General features: G+C 41.5%; 1 protein-coding gene across 1 annotated transcript in view; it reads left to right on the top strand.

Annotated features, from left to right (window-relative positions):
• The first annotated feature begins 374 nt into the window (after window positions 1–374).
• The window catches only part of Ace2 (angiotensin converting enzyme 2), a 50,075-nt gene continuing 36,344 nt past the window's right edge, over window positions 375–14,105 (top strand). Inside the window, exons 1-2 of the mRNA XM_038316301.1 lie at window positions 375–643; window positions 12,484–12,642. Coding sequence (XP_038172229.1) covers window positions 458–643; window positions 12,484–12,642 — 345 coding nt within the window. The 5' untranslated portion in view covers window positions 375–457. The remainder of the gene's footprint in view (window positions 644–12,483; window positions 12,643–14,105) is intronic.

Consider the following 14,105-nt stretch of genomic DNA (forward strand, 5'->3'; position numbering starts at 1 on the left):
TCAATAGAATGGTCAGAAACAGTTATAAGTTCCAATGTGTCTCCCATACTTTTTAATTCTAGCCTCTTTTTGTTACTGTAAAATTATAGTAATCCACAGTGTAACTTTAACAGCTTTTAAGGAACATATTAACCAAATGTCCAAGTTTTGATTTGGCCATAAAATACTAGCGGAGCTAAGGTTTTCTAGGATTAATGAATAACATGCCTTTATTTAGTTTATTTAAAAAAATCATTCTAAAAAATCTGTTTACATATCTGTCCTCTCCAGGATTAACTTCATATTGGTTCAGCAGCTTGTTTACTGTTCTCTTCTGTTTCTTCTTCTGCTTTTTTTTTTGTCTTCCCTTCTCAGTGCCCAACCCAAGTTCAAAGGCTGATGAGAGAGAAAAACTCATGAAGAGATTTTACTCTAGGGAAAGTTGCTCAGTGGATGGGAGCTTGGTGCACGGGGAAAGATGTCACGTTCCTTCTGGCTCCTTCTCAGCCTTGTTGCTGTAACTACCGCCCAGTCTATCATCGAGGAAGATGCCAAGACATTTTTAGACAAGTTTAACCAGGAAGCTGAAGACCTGTCTTATCAAAGTGCACTTGCTTCTTGGAATTATAACACCAATATTACTGAGGAGAATGCCCAAAAGATGGTGAGTTTTTGAGACTACCTAAGGGGTCTTGATTGCTTATAGAAGATTAGAGTTACTGCCTATAAAAGTGGAGAGGGAAATCATAGAAGTCTCTGAAGTGTGAGGTTGAATAATTGCCTCTGTAACTCTGATCCTAGGATTCCAGATGACTAAATTCAATTGACCTTAAAGTTCATCTGGAAAATTATTATGAATGAAGTCTCTGCCCAGATTCCAGAGACGGTTCCAGAGACGAGTGGAAATTTTTGATAAAGTTACCATCACTATTCTCATTATACTTGCCATGCAGCGCATTCACGGAAATGTTGGAAGTTATTGAGTCAATAACTTTCTTTAGCTTCTAATGCCAAAAGGACTATCCGAGGATTACAAATGACATAGTAACTGGAGAATGCAAGTGGCGGTTTACTGAAGGCAGTAGCTTAGTAATTAAGGTAACCATGGCTTAGGTGAAACTGGACTTGGGAATTCCTTCTTCCATTGTCACAGAGCGCTGAGGAATTTGCAAAGGTCACAGAAGAAAAGCTATAATTAAACCAGTCCTGAAAAATCTCAGCCTACTCTGGGAAAGCAACATATTTTGCTTGACAAGTAAAAGGACTTAGAATTATTTTTTCTCACAGATCCTGAAGTGCCTTTTAAGTATATTTAAGTGGTGGAAAAATAGAATAACTATTTAAGAAAAGACTTTCATTTCTCCCCCCCCTCCCGCCAACAATGCTTTCCTTCAAAACTGTAGTTTTGAATCTTCCTTCTTTCAAATGATCCTGGTGCTGTGTATTCAAATTACTGTCATTCATAGAACAGAGTGAAGTTGGGAATTGCTGACTCCTTTGAAATCTTAAGATTTTTTTTCTACTTTACCAAAGTTCAAGGAAATCAAGGAGATTTTTCTAATGTTGCCAAATGAGTAGTTGCTTTTATCTCACATTTTGGTCTTACCCATGTTCTCTTTAGTATAACTGTTTTTCTATTTTTATTTGGTTTTTGTTGGAGGGGACTGAAATGTACTGTAGATTTTTCTCAGCTGCATGATTCATGGTGAGACTAACATCATACTTTGAAAGCTAGCTAGCCTGGAGCTAGACTACTGACATTCAAATCCTGGCCCGAGCACTTTTTAGCTGAGTGAACATGAGTTAGTTAATTAGACAGTCTGGGTCTTAGCTACTTTTTGTGTTAAGATTTCTTTTTATTATTTTAAAATCATGCATGTGAGTGCAGGTGCCCATCGAGGTCAGAGATATTGCATATCCCAGGAGCTGAAGTTATGCCACCAGGCGTAGATACTGGGAAGCAAGCTTGCCTCCTCTACAAGGGAAGTACACATTCATAACCACTGAGCCGTCTTTCCCACTTAAGTATTAAGTTATTCACCTGTGAACAAATAGATGGTACTCCCATATGCTCCATCAGCTATACAGAAATGCCCGAATAATGCTTGATGCCTGTGGGCTCAGGAGAAAAGGAAGACATTGCAGTTATTAGCAGAAGAGGGAGTTGGGGGTTTTGAAGAGGAACCGACTGGTTCTTTTGAGGGCCTACATATGCAGAACTCATATTATAGATTGAGATGTAATGATATTTGCTGAGACCATCTCTGAGATTATTGTGATGCTGTGGTTTGGCTCAGTGGCTCAGTGCAAAAAAAAAAGGTGTTATTTTTAATCATACAGGTTGATTAGAACCAAAACTAGAAATGAAAGAGTATTAAGCATTAGCTATTTTAAACTGGAGAAACTTGTGTACCCTTTAAAGGAATAAAGCACATTTAAATGAAAGAAAAAATGACAAGGGACTCCCTATCCCGTTTGCAGGAAGTGGCGAAGAATGCGTCAAAGCACTCAGGTGAACTGGTGTGAGTTTCCCTGCCAAGGGAGGCAACTGTGTGTGTGTGGGGGGGGGGAATGATTCATCTTTCTGTTCTCCCCTCGTTTTGTGTGTTGAGATTCTCTTAGATGCTAGGCAGTGGACAGGTGTTACAAGAGTTCTGAGATGAAATTGCTGAGACGCACTGTGCTATAGGGGACAATACGTTCACATGGAGTGGAGTGTGACCATGACATAGTAAGTATGAAGTTGGGCCAAACAGCCTGGGTTCAGCTCCTCCTTTGAATCGTAGAGGCTGAAGGTCTAACGTGTCTTAGAAAATAGATTGTCCCCTCACATACTATATCCTGATTACAGCTCCCCCCTCCTCCTCCTCTCAGTTCCTCCTCATCTCCCCTTCTATCTGGATCCACTCCCTCTCTGTCTCTCATCAGAAACCAAGCAGGCATCTAAAAGATAGTAATAAAATGAAATCTAATCAGATAGAACAACAACTAACACATCAGATTAGGGCAAGACAAACAAACAGAAGGAAAAGAGCCCAAGAAAAGGCCCAAGAAACAGAGACACAGAGACCCACTTGTTTGTACACTCAGGAATCCCACAAAAACACTAAACTGGAAGCTGTAAAGTAAACACAAAGGACCTATAGGGAGGGAGAGAGGGAGGGAGGGAGAGAGAGAGAAGAGAGACTCACACACACACAGAGATTATATATATATATATATATATATATATATATATATATATATATATATATGCAATTAAAAAACAAACAAAACAAAAAGCCCTGACCCAACATTATGAGACAAGGACCCTCCAAAGATGCCATTGAATTAGCCTCTGTTGGCCACCTACTGCTGGACAGTCTACCCTTAAGAGTAGTTGATTTCTTCAGTGAGACGCCCCTGAAGAAAATTCTATTTTCATTTGCAAGTGGTTATCAACCGGAGATGGCTTCTGGGCTAGGGACGGGGGCATCTGTCCACTTCTCCCTTCAGCTATCTAGAGCCCATCGGGTCAGACTCGCGGAGGCCTTGAGCGTGTTGTCCGAGTCTCTGATTTCATATGTGCATCAGTCCCGTCAATGGAGGGGGCCTTGATTCCTTGATGTCCTCCATCCTCTCTGGCTCTTGCACTCTCTCTGCCTCCTCTTCCTCGGGGTTCCCTGAGCCCTGAGGGGAGAGATGTGATGGAGAATTCCCTTTTAGAACTGAGTGTTCCAAGGTCTCTCACTCTGTGTGTGCATAATATCTGGCTGTCGGTCTCTGTATTTGTTCCCATTTAGTTGACTAATTGTGTTAACTTCCTTCAGACCCATCTGACTCCGATGTAAACTAAAGAAAATTATGATCAGAGTATTAAAATATAGCATACACTATAAGGGAATGCTGAATTTAAAGAATATGCAGTGTGTGTGTGTGTGTGTGTGTGTGTGTGTGTGTGTGTTGGTGTGTAATTTGATACTCTACCTGGCATCTGGTTTGACCTTCATCAAGAAGTATATTATTCAGTGGTTTTGCATTTTGAAAAGCCCATTGTGTCTCTGGTATCTGAAGAGTGAAGGTTTTATTAGATTTTTTTGGTGTGTGATAAGGAACTATAACCCAGAGTGCATGCCAGGTAAGTACTCTCGTGGAGCCACATGCTCAGCTCAGGTGGTTGTGAATGAAGATAGCCCCGGAAAGGTCAGATTTGAAGGAAGCGAGCTTCTCCCATTTCCGAGGCTTTTCTGAGATTCACAGAACAGCTGCTGGGAAGTAGGTTTCTGGGAAAAAGCCATCATGTTCCTTCCTTTGCCTGCTTTTTGGCCTTGTCAGTGGAGAATTCAGGGTCAAGAATTAAGAAATATCAACCTTTGTCTGTGTATTTTCACAGTAAGCCTTTCGTGGGCAAAGGGGAGAATGTGTTCCCATAAATTTGCATACTGCAGACTTTCCTGTTTTATTTTAGATCTACACTTGTTCTTAAATTTGCACTGACTTGCAGAGTTTGCATTAATGAGACTATCTGATGATCTAGTTTATCTTGGGGGGATGGGTAATGGAAAATGAACTTCTTGGACAGAGAAAATAAATAGTTCTGAAATTCCCAGAGTTTAACATTCACTTAGCAGGAACTGACTCTTAACAGAAAGGCAGTAACATACTTGAGATTACCACCGATATCTTTGAGCCTGTTAGGTCCTTCTGATCTTGGTAGTGTAATGCATTTATTGCTTCAGGGAGGCCTTGCAAATTTTGAAAAAATTTCGCCCATAAAATAAATATTTATGAAATGCCCATATAAGGGTTTTAGAAGATCACTAACACAAAAGCAAGTATTTGATGAGAATAATCCTTACCATAACAAAAACATTTGCCACCAAAAGTTGTCATATATTATGGAATTGCATGAATTGGAACTGGTCTGGAAAATCCAAGTTGTGTGTGAGCGGGCTGCTACAGGAAGTCGATGAACCAGAAGAAATAGTTCTGATCAGCAAAGGACCTAGAAGTCATTTTGGATTGTCTCCTGAAGACATTAACTAAATACATTTCCATGACTATAATGATTAGCCTTGTTCAGACGGTTCTGAAAGTAAAAGAGAGAACATTTCTCAAGCCTTTAAAAATGTAGTGCTGGTGTTCAAATGTAAAGTAAAAAAAGAAAGGAAGGAAGGAAGAAAGGGATCCTTACCCCTTCTCAAGAATAGTCAGAATGAGTTAGAGGTCAGAGAGGGCTGGGAGCTGTAGAAAACCTCACTAAAGGAAAAGCGTGACCTGGAACAGCGAAGGATAGAGTGTTGATAATTGTATTGGCCCAATCTTTTTTCTACCTGAAAGGCAATTCAGCTGGAAGCACAACCGAGATAAATTCAGAGTAAACATGGGGACGCACTCCTTACACCGCAGGTGGTGAAGCTGATAAGACCTGTAAAACTTTAATTGAAAAAATGTGAGACGCGGAAAACTCTAACTCAGCTTTCAGCGCATTTAGGCAAATGCGTGGGCCGCAGCTCCACCTTGGGTGAAGGAAGTACGGTCAATTGCCTTGATGGACTCAGGTCTTCATCCTGTCCTGTAATAATGTCGAAGGTCACGTCACTTGGTAGTGCCATCCCACTGCAGGCTCTGCGAGTGCGTCCGTCATTCGTTTGTGTTAAGCAGGGCTGATGACAGCAGTGACTTGCCGGACTTGAACAATTGGGGCTCGTCCTTCCCACCTTTGTCTTTGCCAAGAGAACCTGTTTAGGCTAGCCAACTATTAAGTAGTTGCCCAAGCAGAAGCCAACCTCCAGAGTTGCATGCAAATTCAGCCAAGATCAGCAGAGGTGTCTGCCAACTCTGAGTTATTTTAGGCATATAAACTATAAACACTTATGCTATTGAGGCTTTTTTTTTGGTTCTTTCTTAGATAGTATTATTATTGCGACAGGTAATCGATACAGAACAGGAAATTAGACTGGATGACATTTGGGTATTCCTGTCCTCTCCTGGTGACATTACTGAGGACCACTTGCCTTATTTTCATATTGTCTCCTGAGGTGACTTTCAGGAGCCAGGATTTGGGGGTTGCCAGTCTACAGGTCTGGCATAGTATGGTGTTACTTAGACAATGTTGTGAGAGAAGCCTGAAATAAAAGAAGGTGTAAACTTTATCTATATGATGCCCTTAACGATGCCTGCATAGAGTCAGGCAGGAATCAGAAAGCAGGGATAAGAAAAAAGTTTTGCTCAACGCAGGCTTCCTACTCTCCACTGCCACTGTGGTGCATGTGACTAACTTCATCAGTAATCTGGTCTTTTTATGGAACCTTTAAGAATATGTCATTTCTGGCCAAGAAATAAAAGCACGTGGATAAAAACTAGTAAGGAAATCATATATTATTCTAGCAGAAGTCATTGGTGAATAACCAAGCTGGGTCTGTAAGTATCTTAGTTAGGGTCTCTCTTGCTGTGATAGAACACTGACCAAAAGCACCTTGGGAAGGAAAGGATTTAATTCATCATTGTCCAGGGAGCAGTCCATCACCAAGGAAAGTCAGGGCAGAGGAACTCAGGGTAGGAACCTGGAGGCAAGAACCCGAAAGAGAAGCCATGGAAGAATTCTGCTTACTGACTTGCTCCTGGTGACTTGTTAAGTTTGTCTCTTAGATACGGGTACTAGGACCACCTACCCAGGGATGGGAAGGCACTACCCACAATGGACTGGGCCCTTCTACATCAATCATTAATTCAGAAAATGCTCCACAGACTTGCCTATAGGCCAATCTGATGGAGGCATTTACTCAGCTGAGGGTCCTTCTTCCTAAACGACCCCAGCATCTATCAAGTGACAATAACAACAACAACAACAACAACAACAACAAAACTACCCAGAATGATAATTAATTGACATAGCATGACACACATATTTTAGATATATTCGGGCCACTATCACTTAACATATCTAGCTGAGAACTTCATCACTGGACACCTGGAAATGCTTCCCAGGAAAGATGAATGTTTTCTGTTTGCATCTGTGCCTCTGCACTAATAGGCTAGGTCAGAAGTTAATAGAAAAAAACTTTTGTTTGAAAAATCAAAAGAAATTTGCAGGTGGTTTCCAGCCCCATGGTTTGATTTTTGAAATAAGATTCTTTGTAAATATTCCTCTAGGGCACAGGAGTGAGTATGAGTGTGTGTGTGTGTGTGTGTGTGTGTGTGTGTGTGTGTGTGTGTGTGTATTCCCCAGGGTCTATCCACCTTATTTTTGAGACAGGGTCTTTTTTGTTGATGGATTTGTTTGTTTGAGACAGGGTTTCTCTGTGTAGCGTTGGCTGTCCCGGAACCCACTCTATATATCAGGCTAGCTTTGAACTCACAGAGCTATGCCTGCCTCTGCCTCCTGAGTGCACCATTCGATTAGACATTTGATTAGAAAGCCCCAGGGTCTTCCTGGTTCTGTCCCCCCTGTACTGCAATTACAGGGGAGTGCCACCATTTCACATGGCTTCTGGAGATTAAATCAGGGCCTGCTGCTTGCATGGCAGGCACTTTGCTTTCTCAGCCATCTCCTCAGCCCTTCAAATTCCTCTTTATTAGTGAATTCAACTCAATCCCGACCTTCCTACACACAAAGACCCCATATTTTAGGGAGAAATTGGGGCCTCTTAACAATAATTTTAAAACAGGCATACTTGGTTTTTAATAACAAGGCCAGTAGCTCCGAGGCAGCATAGAATGTCTCTGGATCATTTTAATCCTAGAGAGAGCAAGAAGATTCCAGAATGTAGCAGTAACTGCAGCAACTGCCCACTTACTCGGATCCACCGCCCTGAAGAGAGCTTTGAAGATTGCCTGGCAACTGTTTCTTTTTTTTTTTTCTAATGTTGCTGTTTTATTCAGAAGCTGTTTAGAGAGAGTGGAAGGCCAATGGGTCGTGTAGAGTCTCTGGGCATCCCCATTTCTCTTTTCTGTTCCTGTCTTCAGGGGTACTCAGCCTGATCGTGCTAAATTAACTGGTAGTCTATAGCCAAAGAAAGAACGTTAACTTAATCCCTGTCCCTAATGGCTCCACGCCATGCTTCATGAAGCATACTATACCCATGTATAGTGAGGGGACATCACCGTGATACAAGCAAGCTGGAGTTCAGGGCTGAGTCTGTTTTCCCCAGAAGATAAAAGTCGAAAAAATGAACCAGGTGGTGGTGGTAGCTCACGCCTTTAATCCCAGCACTTGGGAGGCAGAGGCAGGCGGAGCTCTGAATTTGAGCTAGCCTGGTCTACACAACAAGTTCCAGAACTGCTAGGGCTGTTACACAGAGAAACACTGTCTCAAAAAAACCAAATGAAGCAAAACAACAACAAAATAACCAAAAATAGCCAAAAGAGTAAAAAAAAAACAACATAGTTTCCAAATATTTGAAAACTTAAATGTCAACCATCTCATACAAAATATAGAAAGACTTTGGAGTTCTAGAATGGAGTGACAGGATTTATATAACTTGTGTTGTCTACTCCATTGGATAGGATACATTTTTTTTTCCATTTTGCAAGTCTCTAGGTATGCTTAAAAATTGACCAAGGCAGTTTTGTTCTCTGATCTTGGTGTGACTTTGAGGGCCATATTTGGAAACCAGACCAGCATATAGGGAGGGATTGAGGATAGACCTTTTCTTTGGAGGTTTGTTGGACCGTAATACCCCAGATGGCTAAGGTTCTCTCCAACTTTTAATTTTTTTGTCTTCAGAAAACCTCCGTAAGTCTAGGACTGAGAGACTGCCGACGGTCTAGCGTCATTCTTGTGCTCTAAAGAGAAAATAAGACAGAGTGCTTTACATCTCAAGCAATTTCTCACAAGAAGAAACTGCGCTCATCTGTGCATCACAGATTTTCAGAGAGATAACTGCCTATTTGAGCATATAAATACTTCACAGGCCTTAAAAGTTATGCTATGTCTTCATTGAAAGCAGGATCAACCATAGTTTTAGGACAGATTGGAGCGGTATACCTTCTTACTGTGTCTTCAGAAGCACACAGTTCCGCGGCTGATTGTCCCTTCTTATTTAGTACCGTCCCATCTGTGGACCTAAATGGGCACTTATTTTCTCACAACTGTGTTTATCAGAATCCTTAGAGGAGATAAAAGGTACTTTTCTAATTGTGATAGCGAAATGGAACATGAACTGGATTTTTTTTTTTGGAACCCATTCCCTATGGTGGGGCGCCTCGCTCAGCTTTGATGCAGGGAGAAGGGGTTTGGTCCTGCCTCAGCTTGATGTGCCAGGCTTTGTTGACTCTCCGAGGCAGGCCTTACTCCTTCTGAGGCCTGGATAGGGAGCAGGAGGAGGGGAGGGAGGGGGATCTGTGGTCGATATGTGTGACTTACCAATAAAAGTTTATTGAAAGAAAACAAGTGATATCTGAGCTTGGCCCAAGGGCTATAATTTATCAGCCCTGATTAAAGGATGAAGCCGTGATTTATAATTCTGAAAATAAATAAATATAGGTCATAAAGACTTGCCTAGGAAATAAGAAGTTTATATAATACTAATTCTATATAATTATATTAATAACATGGATAACTAGATTTTTTCTTCACTCCAGAATATGGTGGGTTTTTAAAAAATTCGCTATCTTTTAAGTTAATTTTTTAAATGGTAACATATAAAGTAAGGGGATTCAGTGTAGCATTTTCAGGCACACTTTGGTCATATTTGGTCTCCACTCTCCTATTCTCTTGCTCTTTTCTGTCTTCCCTGCAGAGGGCCTTCCTCTCTCTCTCTCTCTCTCTCTCTCTCTCTCTCTCTCTCTCTCTCTCTTTCCTCTTTTCTTCCTGTCTCCCTTAACATAGATACCCCCCAGCCATGGTCTCATTTTAGTTTTCACACACACACACACACACACACACACACACACACACAGAGAGAGAGAGAGAGAGAGAGAGAGAGAGAGAGAGAGAGAGAGATCTAGGTTCACAGAAAAGAAAATATGTTGTTTGACAAAATTAGTACTTGAATAAAAGTGACACAATTTTGGGTAGGGTCACTAGATCTATGTCCTAAGACAAAAGCTCACATGCAGACATTTAAAACCACAATGAAAGTATCCGATTTAATTTACGCTGATAGTTTGAATACGTTGTTAAACATTTAAAAGTAGCATTTCGTAGCTTATACTTGTAGCCCTTGGAATTGCAAGGGAGTCTCTCGGGCTAGAAATACGCACTCACTACCTCACTACGGTTCTAGATGGAAGTCAGAGAGTGACAGTCCCTCGGTTGTTCCAAACATGTGTGTCTTGCTCCCGAAGCCCCTATGGGTGTCTGTAGAAAACTTGGCTATTTCACTTGTTTCTTGTCTGCTTGTGCACAGAGGGAGTGTGGGAGGCTGTTTGTTTCATCCCTGCTATATAAGTTGTTGTCTAAGCTTTGCTTCATACGCAAGTCAGGTCTATAATTTATATGTAGCCTGCAGCCGCTGTTTCAGCAGTTGAATAGGTGTATATGAACTGGATTTGTGTCTCTGCATAACAACTTGGCTGTCTATTTTACTTAGACTCAGCAGCCTTAGGGGAGGATACGGAATAAACAGTAAAACAAAGTGTAAAAGGGTAGTTTGGGAAAGAACATTATTCAGGAGCATTTTTATTAATTTGAATTATGGAAATATGAATTAATTTGAAAATGCAGGTCGAGGTAAAGTAATTTTTAATTCTCATAATGTATGATATACACATGCACGCACACACGAACACACATGCACAGAGAGACGTATGGTTACATACATTTGTTCTACAGGTTTTGTGTGCCAGGAGTCCAAGCACGCTTCTTCTATTTCTAGGTCTCATCGACATGCGTTAAAGGTACTATCTAGGGCTGTGTGAATCCAATCTCACTGCCAAGCTGTGGCTAGGGTTAACATTGAGATCTCTGCATGCTGCTGAACTGAGGTTCTTGGCTTATTGCAGGATGGCAGGCAGTGGTCAGCCTCAGTTTCTTGCCATGAAGCCCTTCCCATGGAACAGGTTCACAACATGGTATCTTGCTGCATTATAGTCCGCAAGGCAAAGGGTCTGTTGACAAGATAAAAATGACAGTCTTACATAATGTAAATATGCGCATCTCGCTACTTTTGTTCCATGGAATTGTTTATAAGTCTGTTCCCGCTGAAGAGGATATCATACACAGGTGTGACCAATAGCAGACACGCATCCTGGAAGCCCTCACAGAGTCTGTCTGCCCTAGATTCTAGGGCAGAATGCTGGATTGACTGTCAGTTCCACCACCTTGCTTAGTCCCTTGGCTAATCACTAAAAATAGCGACACAAGGACTTTCCATCACATGGTTTTTTTTTTAAAGCTCTAAAGGGGGCAAATTGTTTTTCAGAGCATCCTACAGCTACCCGACTCCTACCTACTTCATGGTTACTTAAGTATCCTCTCCTCTATGGACACTTGAAACACTTTGGATCCCTGTTATGATTGTTACCTTCTTATTACAGAAACTGATTGATTCATTTGTGGGTCCTATGTTATTACATACTTGTGTTTCATTGAGAAGGCATTCTTAATGCATGTTCCACTCGTCTGATACAATTCTAAGCAACTTAAGAACAGGAATTTTTTTTATACACTATAAAGTAGCATTTATTAAATGCTTCGGAGGCGTCAGGCACTCTGGCGAGCACTTCACGGTGTGTTAATTGCTATAATACTTACAAGAAGCCTTAAGTCACAGTCAACCTCTAGAACTGTTTGATCATGTGAGAGAACTTATTTGTCCAAATTTACACAGTTAGCCAGAGATGTCTGGCTCCAGGTGGCCCACAGGCCACCTCTTTTGTGCGACCCAAAGCAAAACCATGTAGAAAGCCGTTGTTCCATTTATCCTTTGCCAAATGCAAATGAAGTTGTGCATTGAGAGAAGACTGTGCTAGAGAAGTCGGGAGACGTCCATTCTGCCTATTGTCAAGATGGGGCTGCGGGGAGGCAGGTGGATCCCAGAATCACTACCTGCTTGGTGCCATCTGTAGCTGTCTGTTGGGAAGTTGCCACCCTACCAAACGGCCCTGCTCCAGGAAGCCTTCCTTTGAGATCACAATATAAGGCCCAGATTCCTGCACAAAACCATGGCACCCAGGCGCTCTCTTTGATCTGCTTCTCATTTCTCATGGCTCCGGTGGTCACAAGGGACTGTATTCCCATTGTGTCTGTCTACTTTGAGATCTGCAAGGTTCTCCTTTTAGACCATTCATTCCTGAATCTTTGGCCAACTCACCCACGTCACAGCACCAAGGCCATAAGTTCCAGGGCCTCACAGTGTGAATTATCTGTGAGAATTTACTTCCAGTTCTTGGGACAGGACCCTTGGGAAAACTAGGCACGGGGCCAGAAAGAACGTGGCCCAAGAGTGGCCTGATTACTTTTAACCTAAACCTTGACCCCCAGCAAAGTTAGGGACTAAGCCACGCAGGAAGTAGTGGCCATTCCACCAGATGTTCTTTGGACTATATCTTCTGTCCAACTTTATTTTATTTATTTTTCAGAACGAGGCTGCTGCCAAATGGTCTGCCTTTTATGAAGAACAGTCTAAGCTTGCCAAAAGTTATTCCCTACAAGAAATTCAGAATCTCCTCCTCAAGCGTCAACTGCAGGCACTTCAGCAGAGCGGGTCGTCTGCGCTCTCCGCAGACAAGAACAAACAGGTGTGTTTGCGAACAGTTTAGTCCTGGTCTCAAGAGCTGAAATGTGTGTGCAGTAATACACATTCATAGCCCACATGCAGGAGTTCTTGATCTGCAAAGATAGTAAGGCATCTCTGTGCCTAGGTAGGGTGACTATAACATTTATGATCCAAGTTAAAATCTTTTTGAGGGTGAAAGAAGACACTTGGACTCGGATCTGCACAGAGGCAAACAGGAATATGACATTTTGCACACTCTGGTCTGCCTTGACTGAGTCTACCAGAGCAACTTTCTTTTCTGTTGTTGCTGTTTGTTCTTCTTGCTAAATGCCTTGCTTAGTTCATATCAACCTCATTCTTGATAAATCACCCAAATATTTTTTTTGTCAAAATAGCAGTAAAATGGCACATTAAATACCATCCTATGCTGAGATGATTTCAAAAATTCTTATGTTTACCCTGTTAAAATACCATCTCTCATCCCATGCCCTAGTCAGGGGCCAGCAAACTTGAAAGCAAGCTGTAAAGGGACAGAAAATAAATATCTTGGGTTTTGCAGGCCATATTGTCTGTGTCACAACAAGTCAGCTCTGCCATCAGAGCAGGAAGTCAGCCATAGATAATACGTAGATGAATGGATTTGGCTGTCTTCCAACGAAGCTTTATGAAAACACACAGCAGACCCCTGATATAGCCTATTGAAATATTTTTATCTAAAACATTCAGCTCTTTCACATCAAAGTGTCCTCTCTCAGTGGCTTGTCTTCTGGAACTATGTATGTCTCAATCTGCATTTATAAAAATAAAAGTCCATGATAAGAACAGAGATAAAGCCATATGGTATTTGTTTCTACAAGTTGATATTTATTATTCTGCATTCCTTGGATTTAACTATTCCACTAAGTTATTAATCTACCTTATCTTGTCTTGCCCTTGTTCCTCCATCTATTTTTTTTTTAAAACAAGAACTCCATGTGAAATCTTGCCCATTTGCATGTAGACAGCCTACTGTAGTCTATGTGGCTCCTGGACATTTGTGTTTTGAAAAAGCCCCGGATAATTACAATGTAATTACAAATAATTACAAAAAGCCAGGATTGAGAACAGAGGAGAGTTCAGGATGCATGGAGAGGAGGAGGGGAGACTGAAACAGCAGGCAGAGAAAGAGACCACAGCGGTTTTGTGCTAAGGTAGATGCATTGCCTTAGATTTATGGGATCTTGTGGAGATTTAGAGCATGGGATTTATCTCATGTTCTCCAGGCAATGAGTCCGTAGCATTTCTGTCTCCTTTCTTCCTGTGTTCCCGACTCACCATGGATCAACATGTGCGTAAGTTCAATTGGTCTCAAGCTTAGATATAATGGCTCTATTGATTTTTACAAAAAGCCTTACCGACATTTCTTCTCTCCATTCCTGTATTTATCTTGGAGTAGAAATCAACCTTTTGCTGACCTGCCCCCACTGATGCCCTTGAGCAGCTGGG

This window comes from Arvicola amphibius, chromosome X (assembly GCF_903992535.2).
Source record: "Arvicola amphibius chromosome X, mArvAmp1.2, whole genome shotgun sequence".
In the NCBI taxonomy this organism is placed as follows: Eukaryota; Metazoa; Chordata; class Mammalia; order Rodentia; family Cricetidae; genus Arvicola; species Arvicola amphibius.